Below are 14,406 nucleotides of genomic sequence, written 5' to 3' on the forward strand. Positions count from 1 at the left end.
AGGAAGAGAAATAGCAATGTGTGAGATATACATTGATTGGTTGCCTCTTGCATGGCCCCAACGAGGGACCTGGTTTGCGACCAAGCCATGTGCCCTGACTGGGTATTGAATTCGTGACCTTTTGGCTCGCAGGCCAGCATTCAATCCACTGAACCATACCAGTGAGGGCTAAATAGAATCTTATTAGGAATGCTCTTCTCTGCATTTCTGGGTAGCCTTTTTTTATTTAAAACATTTTGTTTAATTTATTGATTTTAGAGAAATAGAGGAAAGGGGGGGAGAGAGAGAGAAAGAAATGTTGACTTATTGTTCCACTTATTTATGCATTTATTGATTGATTCTTTTTTTTTTTTTTTTTTTTTTACTTATTAGAAGAGCAACATTTATTTTTATTTTTTAACTTGTAAAAGCAATGCGTGATAAATACAGACATACAAAAGAAAAGTCACAATTCCTCTAGAATAATGACAACTGTTAATCCTTTGGATATCTTTTTCTTTTTCAAAGCTAAGGTGCTTTATTTTGGACTGTTTAAAGATGTGCATAGGCCTGAGTTGGGGGAACTGAAGAGATGCTGGTCAAAGGCTACAAAGTTACAGTTAGAAGATGATTAAGTTTTGGAGATTTAACACACAGCATTGTGATTATAGTTAATACTGTATCATGTACTTCAATGTTGCGAAGGGACTAGATCTTAAATGTTTTCACCATAAAAAAGGAATAATTAACACATAATGGAGATGTTAGTTAATGCCACGGTGGTCAATTCAACACATTGTATACCTTAAAACTTACACAATGTTTCATAAATCTAAAATAAGATTTATTTGAATAAAATACAACTGACAGGTAAAAAATAGAGATGTGGATATGCTTTTCTAATTTTTCTAGTATTTTGGTGGACAAAGAAATGCACAGACATATTCTAAATGAGAGTTGGGACTTACAGGAATATTATAGAAAAAATGTCCACATTAAGTGAAAAGCTGATTAGATGATGTCTTTCTGAAACCTTGCAAAACTAGGATTTTCAGATTCTTTTAGAATATGCCAGTCACTTTAATTATCATATTTAAAACAATAGATTCCATGTTATAGTATTAAGCTAAAAAATAAAAATTGCAGTATAAACCACTGAAAAGCGCTGGCTGGCGTGGCTCGGTGGATTGAGTGCTGGCCTGAGAACTGAAAGGTCACCAGTTCAATTCCCAGTCAGGGCACACGACTGGGTTGTGGGCCATGTTCCCTGTTGAGGGTGTGAGAGAGGCAACCAATCCATGTTTCTCTCCTTTCTCTTCCTCCCTCCCTTCCCCTATCTCTAAAAATAAATGAATAAACTATTAAAACAAAAACAATGAAAAACATATTTCACCTAAAGTTTGCTATTTAGGTGACATGTCGAAGACAAAAACAAATAATGCCAACATAGAATTCTTATTAGATCATGGTGAGATTCTTCTCAAGCTGCAGAACAGTTTCCTTAAGAGCAGAATCCTCTGCCCAATTGACTTTACTCCCCAAAATGAGGTTCTGGAACATATGTTGAATAACTGTAGTAATTTGTATCTCCATCTGTAGCTTTTGTTGTAAGATCTTTATCTTGTCTGAATTTTCCATATTGTCCAAATCATCCTTCTGTTTCTTCTTTTCAGTCTGTATTTCTAAAAACTTATGTTCTGAAGCTCGTTTTAATTCAAATCTCTTCTTTTTAACATCAAGCAGTTTTTCCTCCAAACCACGAGATTCCTGCTGTGATTTCATTATTATTTTATTTAGCTTTAATATGTGTTTCATGTTATCCATGAGCTCACTATTCTGAATGTTACCTTCCTCTAGGTTTTTTCTAAGTGCCGTCGAAAGTTGCATCCTGTCTAATGCAAGCTTTTTCATTTCAAAAGTCGTTTTTGCCTCTTCAATTTCGTTTTCCAGTTCTTCAATTTTAGTTTCAATTTGCTTTTCTGGAATGATTTCTTCTGGAGTTTTTTCTTCATTGGCATCAACCATTGATTTATATTCCAAGAGTTGTTGTTTTGTCTGTGTTCTCAACCTGAGCAGCAGGGTTATGGGGTCCTCGGGCTGCGTCTGGGCGCCGGCGCCCGGCGGCGGCCCACTTTCCTCTCTGGAGTCCGCGGGCGCGGCGGCGGCTATTTGCTTTTCCATCCTGGCTCCAGTGAAGACCTACTGCATGAAAGTGGCAGATGCTCTCAGAAAGGGACGCTACTCCCGCCACCGAATTGACGCCGGAAGGGTTGATTGATTCTTGTATGTGCCCTGAGCAGGGGTCAAATCCACAACTTTGGTTTATTGGGATGATACCCCAACCAACTTAGCTACCTGGCCAAGGGCTCCTGGGTAGTTTTAATTCATATTTTCCATTTATTCAGAGAGATGAAGGAAACTAGGTTATTCTACTGGCACGGTATCAGGATAGAATGTTTGGTTGGAAGGAACTTTGGAGTTGAAGACTACAAAATTCAATGAAACTTCAAAAAAAAAATTTTAAGTGATTTTAAGAACTTTGATTTTCAGTGTAGCCTCAGATGCAAGGTTTGTAATAGTAAGTGATAACATACTTCAAGGACTGCCTTGGAAAGAACCCAGGATGAATAATCAGATGACCTAATTTCTGGTGTTAACCCTCTCATTGAGCAACGTCAGGGGGGGGGGTCCTTTGAAGTTTTTTATCTTTAAATGATACAGTGGGATGCCTGCTCTACTCTTCTTGCAGGACTGGGTGAGAGTCAAGTGGGATAATATATGTTAAGGTATTTTAAAATATTGGGAAATGAATGAACACTATTTAAATTATAAAAGCAAAGTCTATTTAATCAGAGCTCACTAGCTCATAATAACTTAGGTTTGGCAGACATTCAAAGCGGGCAGAAGAGGAAAAACTTACAGTGGACGAAAGTGACTGCTCATGTGTGCCCTGATGGACATTCCTGGGCAGGAGAAGCTGGAGACACTAACCAGAAGCAGACATCTCATCTGCCTGGTTAGGGAAATACATTTGGTTCTCTCTGGTTGGTCCAAAATTGTAAGTAGGGACAAAAGTTAGGGTAGCTGTCAGCTATTGGTTAAGTCCCAGCCATTTGGGGCTGATTATTCCAGAAACTATGGATTTGCTTTCTGGATTGTCACTGGATATAGCCACCTGGCTCCTTCAAGTCTGACTTACAACAGGCTGCTTTCTGGTTGTTTATTGTAGATAAGGGGTTGATTTCCTGGGCAGGCTGACAGGTTGTAGGTCAAAGTTCTGTTTTTATGTATGTTCTGGTTATTGTCTTTTGGTATAGTCAGTTTCTCAGTGTGACTAAGCTGGTGTTTGAGACTAGTAGTCTATATCTCTTAATATTCTTTTTAAAAAAAATATTTTATTTATTAACTTTTTTTTAGAGAGAAGGGAAGGGAGTGAGAAAGAGAGGGAGAGAAACATCGATCGGTTGCCTGTTGTCCCGGGACCAAACCTGCAACCCAGGCATGTGCCCTTGACTGAGAATTAAACCGGTGACCTTTCAGACCTTTCACTTTGTGGGAGGATGCCCAACCAATTGAGCTATACCAGTTAGGGCTTCTTAATATTCTTAAAGAAAATCCGAAAATATTACTTGAACTAAGCAGGCATATTCCCAGCAACTTCTTTGGGAAAGCAACAGATGTTACTATTTAAAGATTTCCTTTACACCTACTGCCGGGAAAGCTGAGTCAGTTTAAGTGTGACTTTCTTTTCCCAGATCCTGGCTCAGAGCAAGTGGAGTGGAGTAGGAAAGCAGCTGAAGAGAGCTAACATACCCAAGGTATTCTCTGCTCATTACCTAATTAAAAAAAAAATTTCATTTATTTATTTTTAGAGAGAGGAGAAGGGAGCGAGGGAGAGAGAAAAACATCAATGTGTGGTTGCCTCTCGTGCGCCCCCACTGGGGTACCTGGCCTGCAACCCAGGCATGTACCCTGACTGGGAATTGAACTGGCAACCCTTTGGCTCACAGGTTGATGCTCAGTCCACTGAACCACACCAGCCATGGCTACCTAATTTTTATAGCTAGAATCACAGGGCTGGAAGGAGTTAAAATGTGACTTGTCTAGCCCCTGCACTGGAAGAGCATTTGTAAATTGTTTTTTAAAAAAGTTCAGTTGAGACCAAGACACGATAATCTTACCTGGCAGCTGATTATGGGGTTAAACTTCCAGAAAATTCAAGTGGAAACGGCAGTCTTGAAAGAATGAGATGAAAAGCCATGCCTGTGGTGCTGACAGTTTCACTGGAAATGTTTCAGGGGATGAGCACACATCTGTTACATGGCTGTTCTGGTACCATCACTACCTGACTGCAGCGGGTATTGTATAGACTCAGTTAAATCAGTTAATGGCGTCCTCGCCAGATGTTTCCACTTTTCTGAATTGGACATAACAGCTACAAGCATTTAAAAACCTCTGGGTTAAACACTTTCATTCCTATCTCTTGTTTAAGTTTTCACTTCCTTAGCAGCAGGCATCTCCAAGTATTTTTTCAACAAACTAAAAAAGAACCTCAAACCTTCATAAAAATCACAAGTAACAGTACAATGAAACATTTTTACCCCTGAACCATTTGAGAATAAATTGAGGTCATGATACTCCAACACGCCCAAATACTTCACTATGTATTTTTTACAAAAAAATAGCTTTCTCCTCCTACACAACTATAAAATACCTGTCAAAATCAGGAAAATAACATTGATGCATTACCCACTGTGTAATAATACATTCCATAAGATTACCACTATCTAACCCTCAGATTCCTTTTAGCATTAACCCTTAACCCCAAGTTTAGCAAGATGATGAATATAAGATTAATAGAATCAAGTAAATAGCTTTTTTAGTTAAATAACCAGCTATAAGATGTGATAAAATATTTTTTACATTATAGTAAAAATTATACTATATGAGCAATATAACCCTAACACACTCAACAGAAAATATACAAAAATGTTCAGTATAGGGGAAATGTCATAAATTTAGGTATTTTCTCTTAACCACTATGAAATGACCCCAAAGCTAAAAGGAGAACAAGAAACAGAAATGCAAACCCCATCACACAAAATATGAAGACATTTCAAACCTTAATCCTCTAAATAGGAGGAAGTGCTCTGAAAGCAATAAAGGTCCCGTGGAGTAAAGGGAGTCAGGGTATGCAGTTAAAAATAGATAAACAAGGGACATTGCGGGACAATTTCTATAGCACCATATGTTTATGTGTTAAAAAACCCACATAAAAATGACACTACTTTGTTTGACCACACTGTGTATTTTCTTTGAGAACACATGCACATATTTCATTAAAAATCTGAAAAGATCATATCAAATTGATAAGAAAGTTACCTATGGGAAGCAGGAGCAGGGATAGGCGAGGTACAAGTGTTCAAGAGAACATTAACTATCTATTGTGCTTTAGTTTTTTGGGATTGCTTTAAAACGTACTTGTATTACTTATGTAATTAAAATTTGATTAAAAAGCTAAGTTTATTTATTTATTTATAAGTTACTGTTTCTTACTCCTATTGTCAAGTAATAGAGACCAGATCAGGCCAACTTCTTTTCCTTTCATGTGTCTCCAACAGACTTCAACTTGCAGAAATGTAGCTGAAGATGGTCCGAAAGTTTTAAAAAACTCTGGGAGAAATAAAAAATAATTGGGGAAATGGTAACTACACCCACATCAGTACAAAAAATTTATGGCTCAGATAAAGATGAGACACAGACTTGATACAAAGGAACTTAGATAAAAGGTTAAAGCATAGTGTGGGCTAGTTTGGGCTTCCTCATGGCATGGAAAAGCTGGGAAGAGCCAGGTCGAAATGCATGACATTTTTATGGTATCACCAAGCCTCTGGGGTCCCATAATATCAATTTTGCCACATTCTGTTGGTTAAGATTGTGAAAAAGTCTTCCCAGATTCGAGTGGAGGAAACAACTCGTTAAAAGAAGCATAAGCATTATATTGCTTTAAAAAAGGGGGTTGGGGTAGCATATTGTCAATTTGGCTCAAATAAATTCTTATAAAAATTTTCTACAGGTTTGGATGTATTTTTATGTCAACTTTTATTTGATATAGTCAGCAGGATTCTGAAGAAGCACACGCAGGACCACCATGCAGATTTGACCCAGTGCTAGGTACCAGCATGGACTCACTGAGCCCCACTGGCTCCCAGATTCACATTGGGTGAACTTGGTGAGTTCTCATGAAATAAGGACTTTAAAAGTCATTGATTGCCACTAAGATAGTTTGTTTACTGGAAAGGACATCAAATAAAAGACACTCTTCAACTTCATTGAAAGGGACCTTATCAGGTGCCTAACCACAAATGGACATCTACTCCTGTCTCAGACACTCTCCTCCACATACAACAGATATCAAAGACTCCTCAAGGATGAGAAGTCACTGACACCAGAGGTAGATGGCTATCCCACTACCTCAAGACATTGACAGGCCTGTATATCTACAGATCGATGTTGAACTCAGAAACCATTTGTTTGATTTTCTTTACTTGTTGGCTAATGATATTAATCATAATAATAATTACACTTGTTCTTTGGGTTTTTCTGCATGATCCAGATGCATATGATTACTGAACATAAGATACCTTTAATATTCTTTTTATGGCTATATAAAGATTATAGTAGATGCAAAATACAGAAAAATGAGACTGATGGAAAAACTCAGATCATGATAGTTCAGGATAGAAATGATCCAGAGTGTTTTATTCAATGAAGGCCATAACCCCTGACTGCCTTTCGTTTACTTGCCCTCAACTCATGTGCCACAGTTACAGTATTGCCGCATCCCTAATGATCCACTATTTTAACAAGACAATGTTGAGAAGTCCTAGGAATGAGCCTTCCTAGTGCTGTGAAACCCATTACCTGACTGAAATGTTGGTCATCAGTGCATTCTTCAGACTGATTTATGAGCAAAAGGGAGAATTGTGCAAAAAAGAAGGGGTGCTGTAGTAAATTATAAATACTTAACTGGGCAGGTTGTGGTGGGTAGTCACCCCCAGACCTATAAGAAGGTTTATCTGTGTATTGAGAAAGCCCTGCCCATTGTCCTTGTGCAACTAGGTTAATATACCTTTGAAATGCCAGAGTAACCCTCTTGTTCAGAGGAAGGAGTAACCACCCCCAAGGGAGCACATAATCTTGTTAACTATCCTGTACCTTGTTTCCACCTACAGTATTCACTCACTTATCAGAGGTACTACATTCTAGACCCAACCGCGATAGGTGAAAATCCGCAAAGTAGGAACCTTACATTTATTTGAGTATTTATATATATTTTAAGGCTTTATAAACTCTTCCCACACACTTATAAACCATTCCCAGTTCCTTATTAACCTTTCCCACTCCCTTATTAACCTTTTCCACACTTTTATAAACACTACTTATGTTCTTAAACATATCCTACACTTTTAAACCTATGTAACTTTAACATACATACACAGTACCACAAAATCCCACGATATAGCAAAAAAAAAAAAAAAAAAAAATCCGCGATAAGTAATTAAATATAATATTTTAAAAAATCCTGTGATACAGTGAGGCTGCGATAAGTGAACCGTGATATAGAGAGGGACTACTGTACCTTCAAGTGGTCTTCCTTACATGCTCTCCTTAATTCCAAATGTGTGTGTGTGTAAATAACTACAAAACTGTCATTCTCCAGGAATTCTCAAAAAAAAAAAAAAAAAAAGCTCTTGTGAAATGAGAGATATTGTTGGGGTCATTTTTGGAAATTACAGCCTGTAACTGAACTATATGCAAAGAGCAATTGAAAAAAATCCAGACATCCATGCTTCACGGGGAAAGAGAAACCCTACATTATCCTTTGTGAAATGAGTTTAATAAACAGTGGACACTTCAATAGGCTACCCAATAGTTTTTAGATTCTGGATTTGGTGGCTTGAAGAGTAAAGAAAACACCATATTCTGAAACAGATAGTATTGTTAAGTCTATTGCTAAATTATACAGTATGTAATGATGTGCAAAAGAAATATGCCCTGTGAAAGGCCTCTGGGTTGGACAGACTCAAGTGGCAGGCATATTTTTCAGATTTTTATGATGTTAATATCTACTTATTCCTGCTATTTACCTCTTTTCATTGATTTGGTATACCATCTCCCTCCCTCCCATGCCTCTATTTGTCCTACTGCTTCTCATCTTGGCTCTTCGTTTTCTTTGACAAAATGCTTTCAACCCCACTCTGCTGGTTCCTACCTTATGCTAGCTTAGCATGTATTTTTCTCTGTGATATTCTGGCTAAGCCCCACTGTGTTTCCGAGTCCTCTTGTGCTCTGAGGTTTGAAGGCTGCACACCTACATCCTGTGTCTGTGCCTTTGGCCCATACTTCTATGCTGGGAACTGTCTATTCCTGCTGCAAACTTCTCAGTGCTGTCTTCTTGGCATGTAAGTCCAGCACAGCTAGAGGGTCAGCTGTGTTCAGCTATTGAGATGGTCATTCCATGCTTCCCCCACATCTCTCACTCCCTTTTCCAGGAGAAACCCCCATGCGTTCTTGGTTAAGGTCTCTGTGGACTCTCCCACTTTGTGAAATCAAATTGCAACGGGTGTGACTGGAAATGAGTGGCAGTCCACTGGCCTAGTGTCCAGAGAAGCCATATCGAGCTGAACAGATGCCACTGAAAGGGTTCTTAGTTACCTGTTGAGGCCGTCTTCCTCGCCTGGCTCTTGGACCACAGGACAGGTCAAAATTTTTATGGGCATTGTGCCCTCTCGACACATGCCTGGGAGCCCAAGCAGCCAGGAGAACGTTTAAGAACAGTAGCGTTTGGGTCAGACAGCATTGCTAGGCATGGTTGTTAAGGTCATCCTTAACCTTTTCTTCTTTCTGTTTGTCGCAGGGCAGAAAAATGAACTGATCCAACACCCATCTGGACTACTTTTAGATCTCAACCCTAGCCTCATAAGGATTTCTAATGTGACCTTTAATGGTGCCGCTGTAAAATCAAGACCTTTTTGCAGATGCTGCTCCTAAACCTTTGCTCTTGCCCATTTTTCCCCATTCACAAATGACAGCTACGGCCATCTTTTCATTGATCAGTCTTTAAATTCTGTGCATCAAAGTTTTAATTTAATCCAGAATGAACACAAATGCTCTGGGTGACCTTTCCCAGATGATAAAAGTGTGCTTTGGGAATGCAGGTGAATTTGTACAATCTCCTGCTGTGAATCATCAAAGTCTTGCCAGAGTGACCACACCAGCTGTTGTTTTGCTTCCTGGGCCAGTGCTCACCCTTCACCAATGTCATGGATAACATTTATTGAGAACTACGTGTCCTTGCCCGATTTATACACCTTGCATGGCTTTCTCAGAATTGGCTATATTGTGACTAAGTCTTCAATGTGTTGCAATGAAGTCAAACTTCTCAAATACTGGTTACATTAAGAGACTGATTGTTGAAACATACAACCTTCCAAAACTGAATCAAGAAGAAGTGGAAAGTCTCAACAAACCAATAACAAAAAAGGAAATTGAAACAGTAATCCAAAATCTCCCTGCACACAAAAGCCCTGGACCAGATGGCTTCACAGGCAAATTCTACAAAACATTCAGGGAAGAACTAACTCCTATCCTCCTCAAACTGTTCCAAAAAATCCAAGAAGAGGGGAAAATCTCAAACTCTTTCTATGAAGCCAGCATTATCCTAATCCCCAAACCAGGTCAAGACACAACAAAGAAAGAAAACTACAGGCCAATATCACTGATGAACATCGATGCTAAAATCCTCAATAAAATATTGGCAAACAGGATCCAGCAATACATCAAAAAGATCATACATCATGATCAAGTGGGCTTCATCCCAGGGATGCAAGGATGGTTTAATATTCACAAATCAATAAATATAATACATCACCTAAACAGAATGAAAGACAAAAATCACATATCATATCAATAGATGCAGAAAAAGCATTTGATAAAGTACAACACCCATTTATGATGAAAACACTCAGCAAAATGGGAATAGAGGGAGCATACCTTAACATAATTAAGGCTATATATGAGAAGCCTGAGGCCAACATCATACTCAATGGACAAAAACTGAAAGCATTCCCCCTGAACTCAGGAACTAGACAAGGTTGTCTACTCTCTCCACTCCTTTTCAACATAGTGTTGGAAGTCCTAGCCACAGCAATCAGACAAGAAAAAGAAATAAAAGGCATCCAAATTGAGAAAGAGGAAGTAAAACTTTCATTATATGCAGATGACATGATAGTATACCTAGAAAATCCTATAAACTCCACTAAAAGACTACTCAATATAATAAGTGAATTTGGCAAAATCGCAGGGTACAAAATAAATATACAGAAATCTAAGGCATTTCTGTACACCAACAATAAAATATCACCAATAGAAACAAAAAAGAAAATACCATTTACTATAGCAACAACAAAAATAAAGTACCTAGGAGTAAACTTAACCAAAGAGATAAAAGACCTGTACTCTGAAAATTACATAACATTGAAGAAAGAAATTAAAGAAGAAACAAATAAATGGAAGCAAATACCATGTTCTTGGATGGGAAGAATCAACATCATCAAAATGACCATACTACCCAAAGCAATTTACAGATTCAATGCAATCCCTATTAAAATACCAATGACATATTTCACAGACCTAGAACAAATACTCCATAAATTCATATGGAACCAAAAAAGACCCCGAATAGCAAAAGCAATCTTGAGACAGAAGAACACAGCAGGAGGACTCACAACACCAGATATCAAAGAATACTACAAAGCCACTGTAATCAAAACAGTCTGGTACTGGCATAAGAACAGACATATAGATCAGTGGAACAGAATAGAGAGTCCAGAAATAAACCCAGATCTCTATGGTCAACTAATATTTGATAAAGGAGGAAGGAACATAAAATGGAGTGAGAAGAGCCTCTTTAACAAATGGTGCTGGGGAACTGGATAGGGACATGCAAAAAAATGAAACTAGACCACCAACTTACACCACACACGAGAATAAACTCAAGATGGATCAAAGACTTAAATGTAAGCCGTGATACCATAAAAGTCCTAGAGGAAAACATAGGCAAGAAAATATCAGATATCTCACGTAACAATCTCTTCACGGATACATCTCCTAAAGCAAGAGAAATAAAGGAAAAAATAAATAAATGGGATTACATCAAACTAAAGAGTTTCTGCTCAGCAAAAGAAAACAACAGCAAGATGAAAAGGAAACCAACCATATGGGAAAACATATTTGCCAATGACATCACAGACAGGGGACTGATTTCCAAAATATATAAAGAGCTGATACGACTCAACATCAAGAAAACAAACAACCCAATTAAAAAATGGGCAAAGGACCTGAACAAACACTTCTCTGAAGAGGACATACAGAAGGTCCATAGACACATGAAAAAATGCTCAACATCATTAGCCATCAGGGAGATGCAAATAAAAACCACAATGAGATACCATTTTACACCAGTCAGAATGGCCATCATCAACAAATCAACAAGCAACAAGTGCTGGCGAGGATGTAGAGAAACGGGAACCCTACTGCACTGTTGGTGGGAATGCAGACTGGTGCAGCCACTATGGAGAACAGTATGGAATTACCTCAAAAGATTAAAAATGGAACCGCCTTTTGAACCAGCGACTCTACTACTAGGATTATACCCGAAGAATCTTGAAACACCAATTCAAAAGAACTTATGCACCCCTATGTTCATTGCAGCACTGTTTACAACAGCTAAGTGCTGGAAACAACCTAAGTGCCCATCTGTAGATGAGTGGATCAAAAAACTGTGGTACATTTATACAACGGAGTACTATGTAGCGGAGAGAAAGAAGGAACTCCTGCCATTTGCAACAACATGGATGGAACTAGAGAGAATTATGCTTAGTGAAATAAGCCAGGCAAAGAAAGAAAAATACCATATGATATCACCTAATACAGGAAACTAAAGAACAACACAAACAAAGGAACTAAATAGAACAAAGAGCAGAATAGCAGTCAACAGGGGGGAGGGGAGAGGGAGAGAAGGGGGATAAGTAAGGGAAGGGTTTAGTCAAAGAACCTGCATAAAAGACTCATGGACATGGACAACGGGGAGGGATATGATTGCGGGAGAGGGGGTGGGATGGGTGGGGGAGAGAAATTAGGGGAAAAGGGGACAACTGTAACTGAAAAACCAAAATAAAAAAAAAACAAATAATAAAAGTGATACAAAAAAAAAAAAGAGAGACTGATTGTTTAGGTAGATACATTTACTATAAATGCTGTTGCCATCTGCCATTCATTCTTGCACTCTTAGAATAGATCTTTTCACCATAAACAGTTGTTTCTCTGATGAGAGTCTGTTTGCTGAATGACAAATCCCACACTAATGCCACTTCATGCTGGATAGTGCCAGGCGCGGGCCCTGTTTGAAAGGGTGAGATGGCTCTTTCTTGAGGCCCATTCCAGTTGTGGCTTTTCTGTTGTGACCAGTGAGTTGTGATGGAGACAGCTGTCCAACAGGAAGCAGAAAGAAATCCCAGCTCACTGACATGTGAACTCAAGTCCTCTGACGGGCTCAGATGACCATGCATCACAGGTCCAGCTGTCCCGGGTCCTGATCTGAACCAGTGACCTAGAAACCAGAGTTTTCTTCCCAACCTGCTGAAACATCCGGTCACATGTTATTTTTATTTAAAAACTCTGGCTCAACTTGCAGAGCCCTGTGCTCTCAGCGCCTATGCCATGGTCAGATGGGTGGAAGAGAACCCAACTGCCTAAAGACCTAGATTTTCCTGCAACTTTTTCTTTTTATTAAAACTAATGGATGAGCCCTGTCTGGTGTGGCTCAGGGGATTGAGTGCTGACCCGCGAACCAAAGGTTCGCCAGTTTGATTCCCAGTCAGGGCATACACCTTGGTTGCAGGCCAGGTCCCTGATTGGGGGTGTGCGAGAGGCAACCATACATGGATGTTTCTCTCCCTCTTTTTCTCCCTCCCTTACCCTCTCTCTAAAAATAAATAAATAAAATCTTTAAAAAAAACCCCAAAACTAATGGATGAGTAACTGCTTCATTCAGGAGGATTAGTCCCCCAGTAAGTCTGACTAGGGACTGGTTCCACATCACAGGCCTCAGCCTGAGGGGCAGAGGAAGGGAGGGCTAGAAAGTAAAAAGGGACAACTGGTAGCTGTCCTTTGACCCCCACTTTCACCCCCAAGCTGTTCCCCAACTGGGCCTGACTGATTCCTACTCAACCTTGCCCCACCCCCACTCCCTCAGTAGGACTTGGGAGAAAACAACCTGGGAACCATCAGGAAAATGGTGATAAGAGTGAGCTTGTGTCTTGATTCCCCTCCCAAACTCTCCTTTCCATAATCTGGTTGCACCCTTGCACTTCAATCCATCTATAAAGAGGGTAGTCCCCAGGCCTGTGCACTGACCTGGAGCCTAGCCTAATCCTCAGGGCCTTGCTCCCAGGGAAGATCATCTGATGTGTAAATGCAGGCCTGCTGGGCTTTAGAAATTCTCTCTTTGGTGCCACAGCCTCCTGTCTGCTGGGACAGTTGTGAATAGCTGACACTGCCCCATGTCTTGCTATGATAGGAGGCTGCTGATGGGGATCCCTGTGTATCTCTGTCACACTATTACCCCTTAGGAATCCAAACTACATGGTGGGTGTTCTCAGAAGTCTGACAGATGAGAATTGTATTACTGGTCAAACTGGACTTGAGACTGGGGCTTGGACCTGAACCCCAGTCTAGGCTTTCTACAAGATCCCCCTGCCCCAAATTGCAATTGCCCATTGAGTCACAGGCCGGACAGCCACACAAATGAGCCTGATAGGTTTCCTGATGAGGGAGATGTGAGTGCATGTGTCTGAAGAAAGGCAGATTTCTCAGACCGAGGAAGTCTAGAACATGGATGATCTGGAGGTTTGTCAATCTGATTCCTCCTCTTACAGGAAGGAATGACCAAAGAGGGCAGAGAGAGCAGAAGTTTTTCTCCTAATATCTTATGAAGGCAATAGTTTTTATCTTATAAGCTATAGTGGGTTGAATAGTGCTTCCTCCACCCCCCAATTCACAACCACCCAGAACCTCAGAAGGTACTCTTATTTGGAAAGAATCTTTGCAAAGTATCTTGAGATAAAGTAATTTGAGTCCAAGGGGGTTCAAAATCCAATGACTGGCATCCTTGTAGGAAGAGGAGAGGACACACAGAGACACAGAGAGGTGAAGGCAGAGAGGTGAAGGCAGAGACTGGACTGACACTGCCACACATCAAGGAATGCCTGGGCTGTAAGGAGCTGGAGGAGATAAGGAAGGATCCTTTCCTGGAGCCTTTCTAGGGAGTGTGGGCCAGCTGACACCTTGATTTCAGAGAATAAA

The 14,406-nt window shown here is 39.8% G+C and overlaps 1 protein-coding gene across 1 annotated transcript; it reads right to left on the reverse strand.

The window, feature by feature from the left end:
- Positions 1 to 380: 380 nt before the first annotated feature.
- On the reverse strand, positions 381 to 2,236 carry LOC149996332 (centromere protein H-like). The gene has a single exon (XM_090258399.1). The coding sequence runs from the start codon at positions 2,158 to 2,160 to the stop codon at positions 1,438 to 1,440; it is 723 nt and encodes a 240-aa protein (XP_090114525.1). The 5' UTR covers positions 2,161 to 2,236; the 3' UTR covers positions 381 to 1,437.
- Positions 2,237 to 14,406: the final 12,170 nt, after the last annotated feature.

The sequence above is a fragment of the Furipterus horrens genome, unplaced genomic scaffold (assembly GCF_987537825.1).
Source record: "Furipterus horrens unplaced genomic scaffold, mFurHor1.1.pri manual_scaffold_12, whole genome shotgun sequence".
NCBI classification, from domain to species: domain Eukaryota; kingdom Metazoa; phylum Chordata; class Mammalia; order Chiroptera; family Furipteridae; genus Furipterus; species Furipterus horrens.

Coding starts and splice junctions, on each gene's coding strand:
- LOC149996332 (XM_090258399.1), bottom strand. CDS start 2,160: ATGGAAAAGCAAATAGCCGCCGCCGCGCCCGCGGACTCCAGAGAGGAA.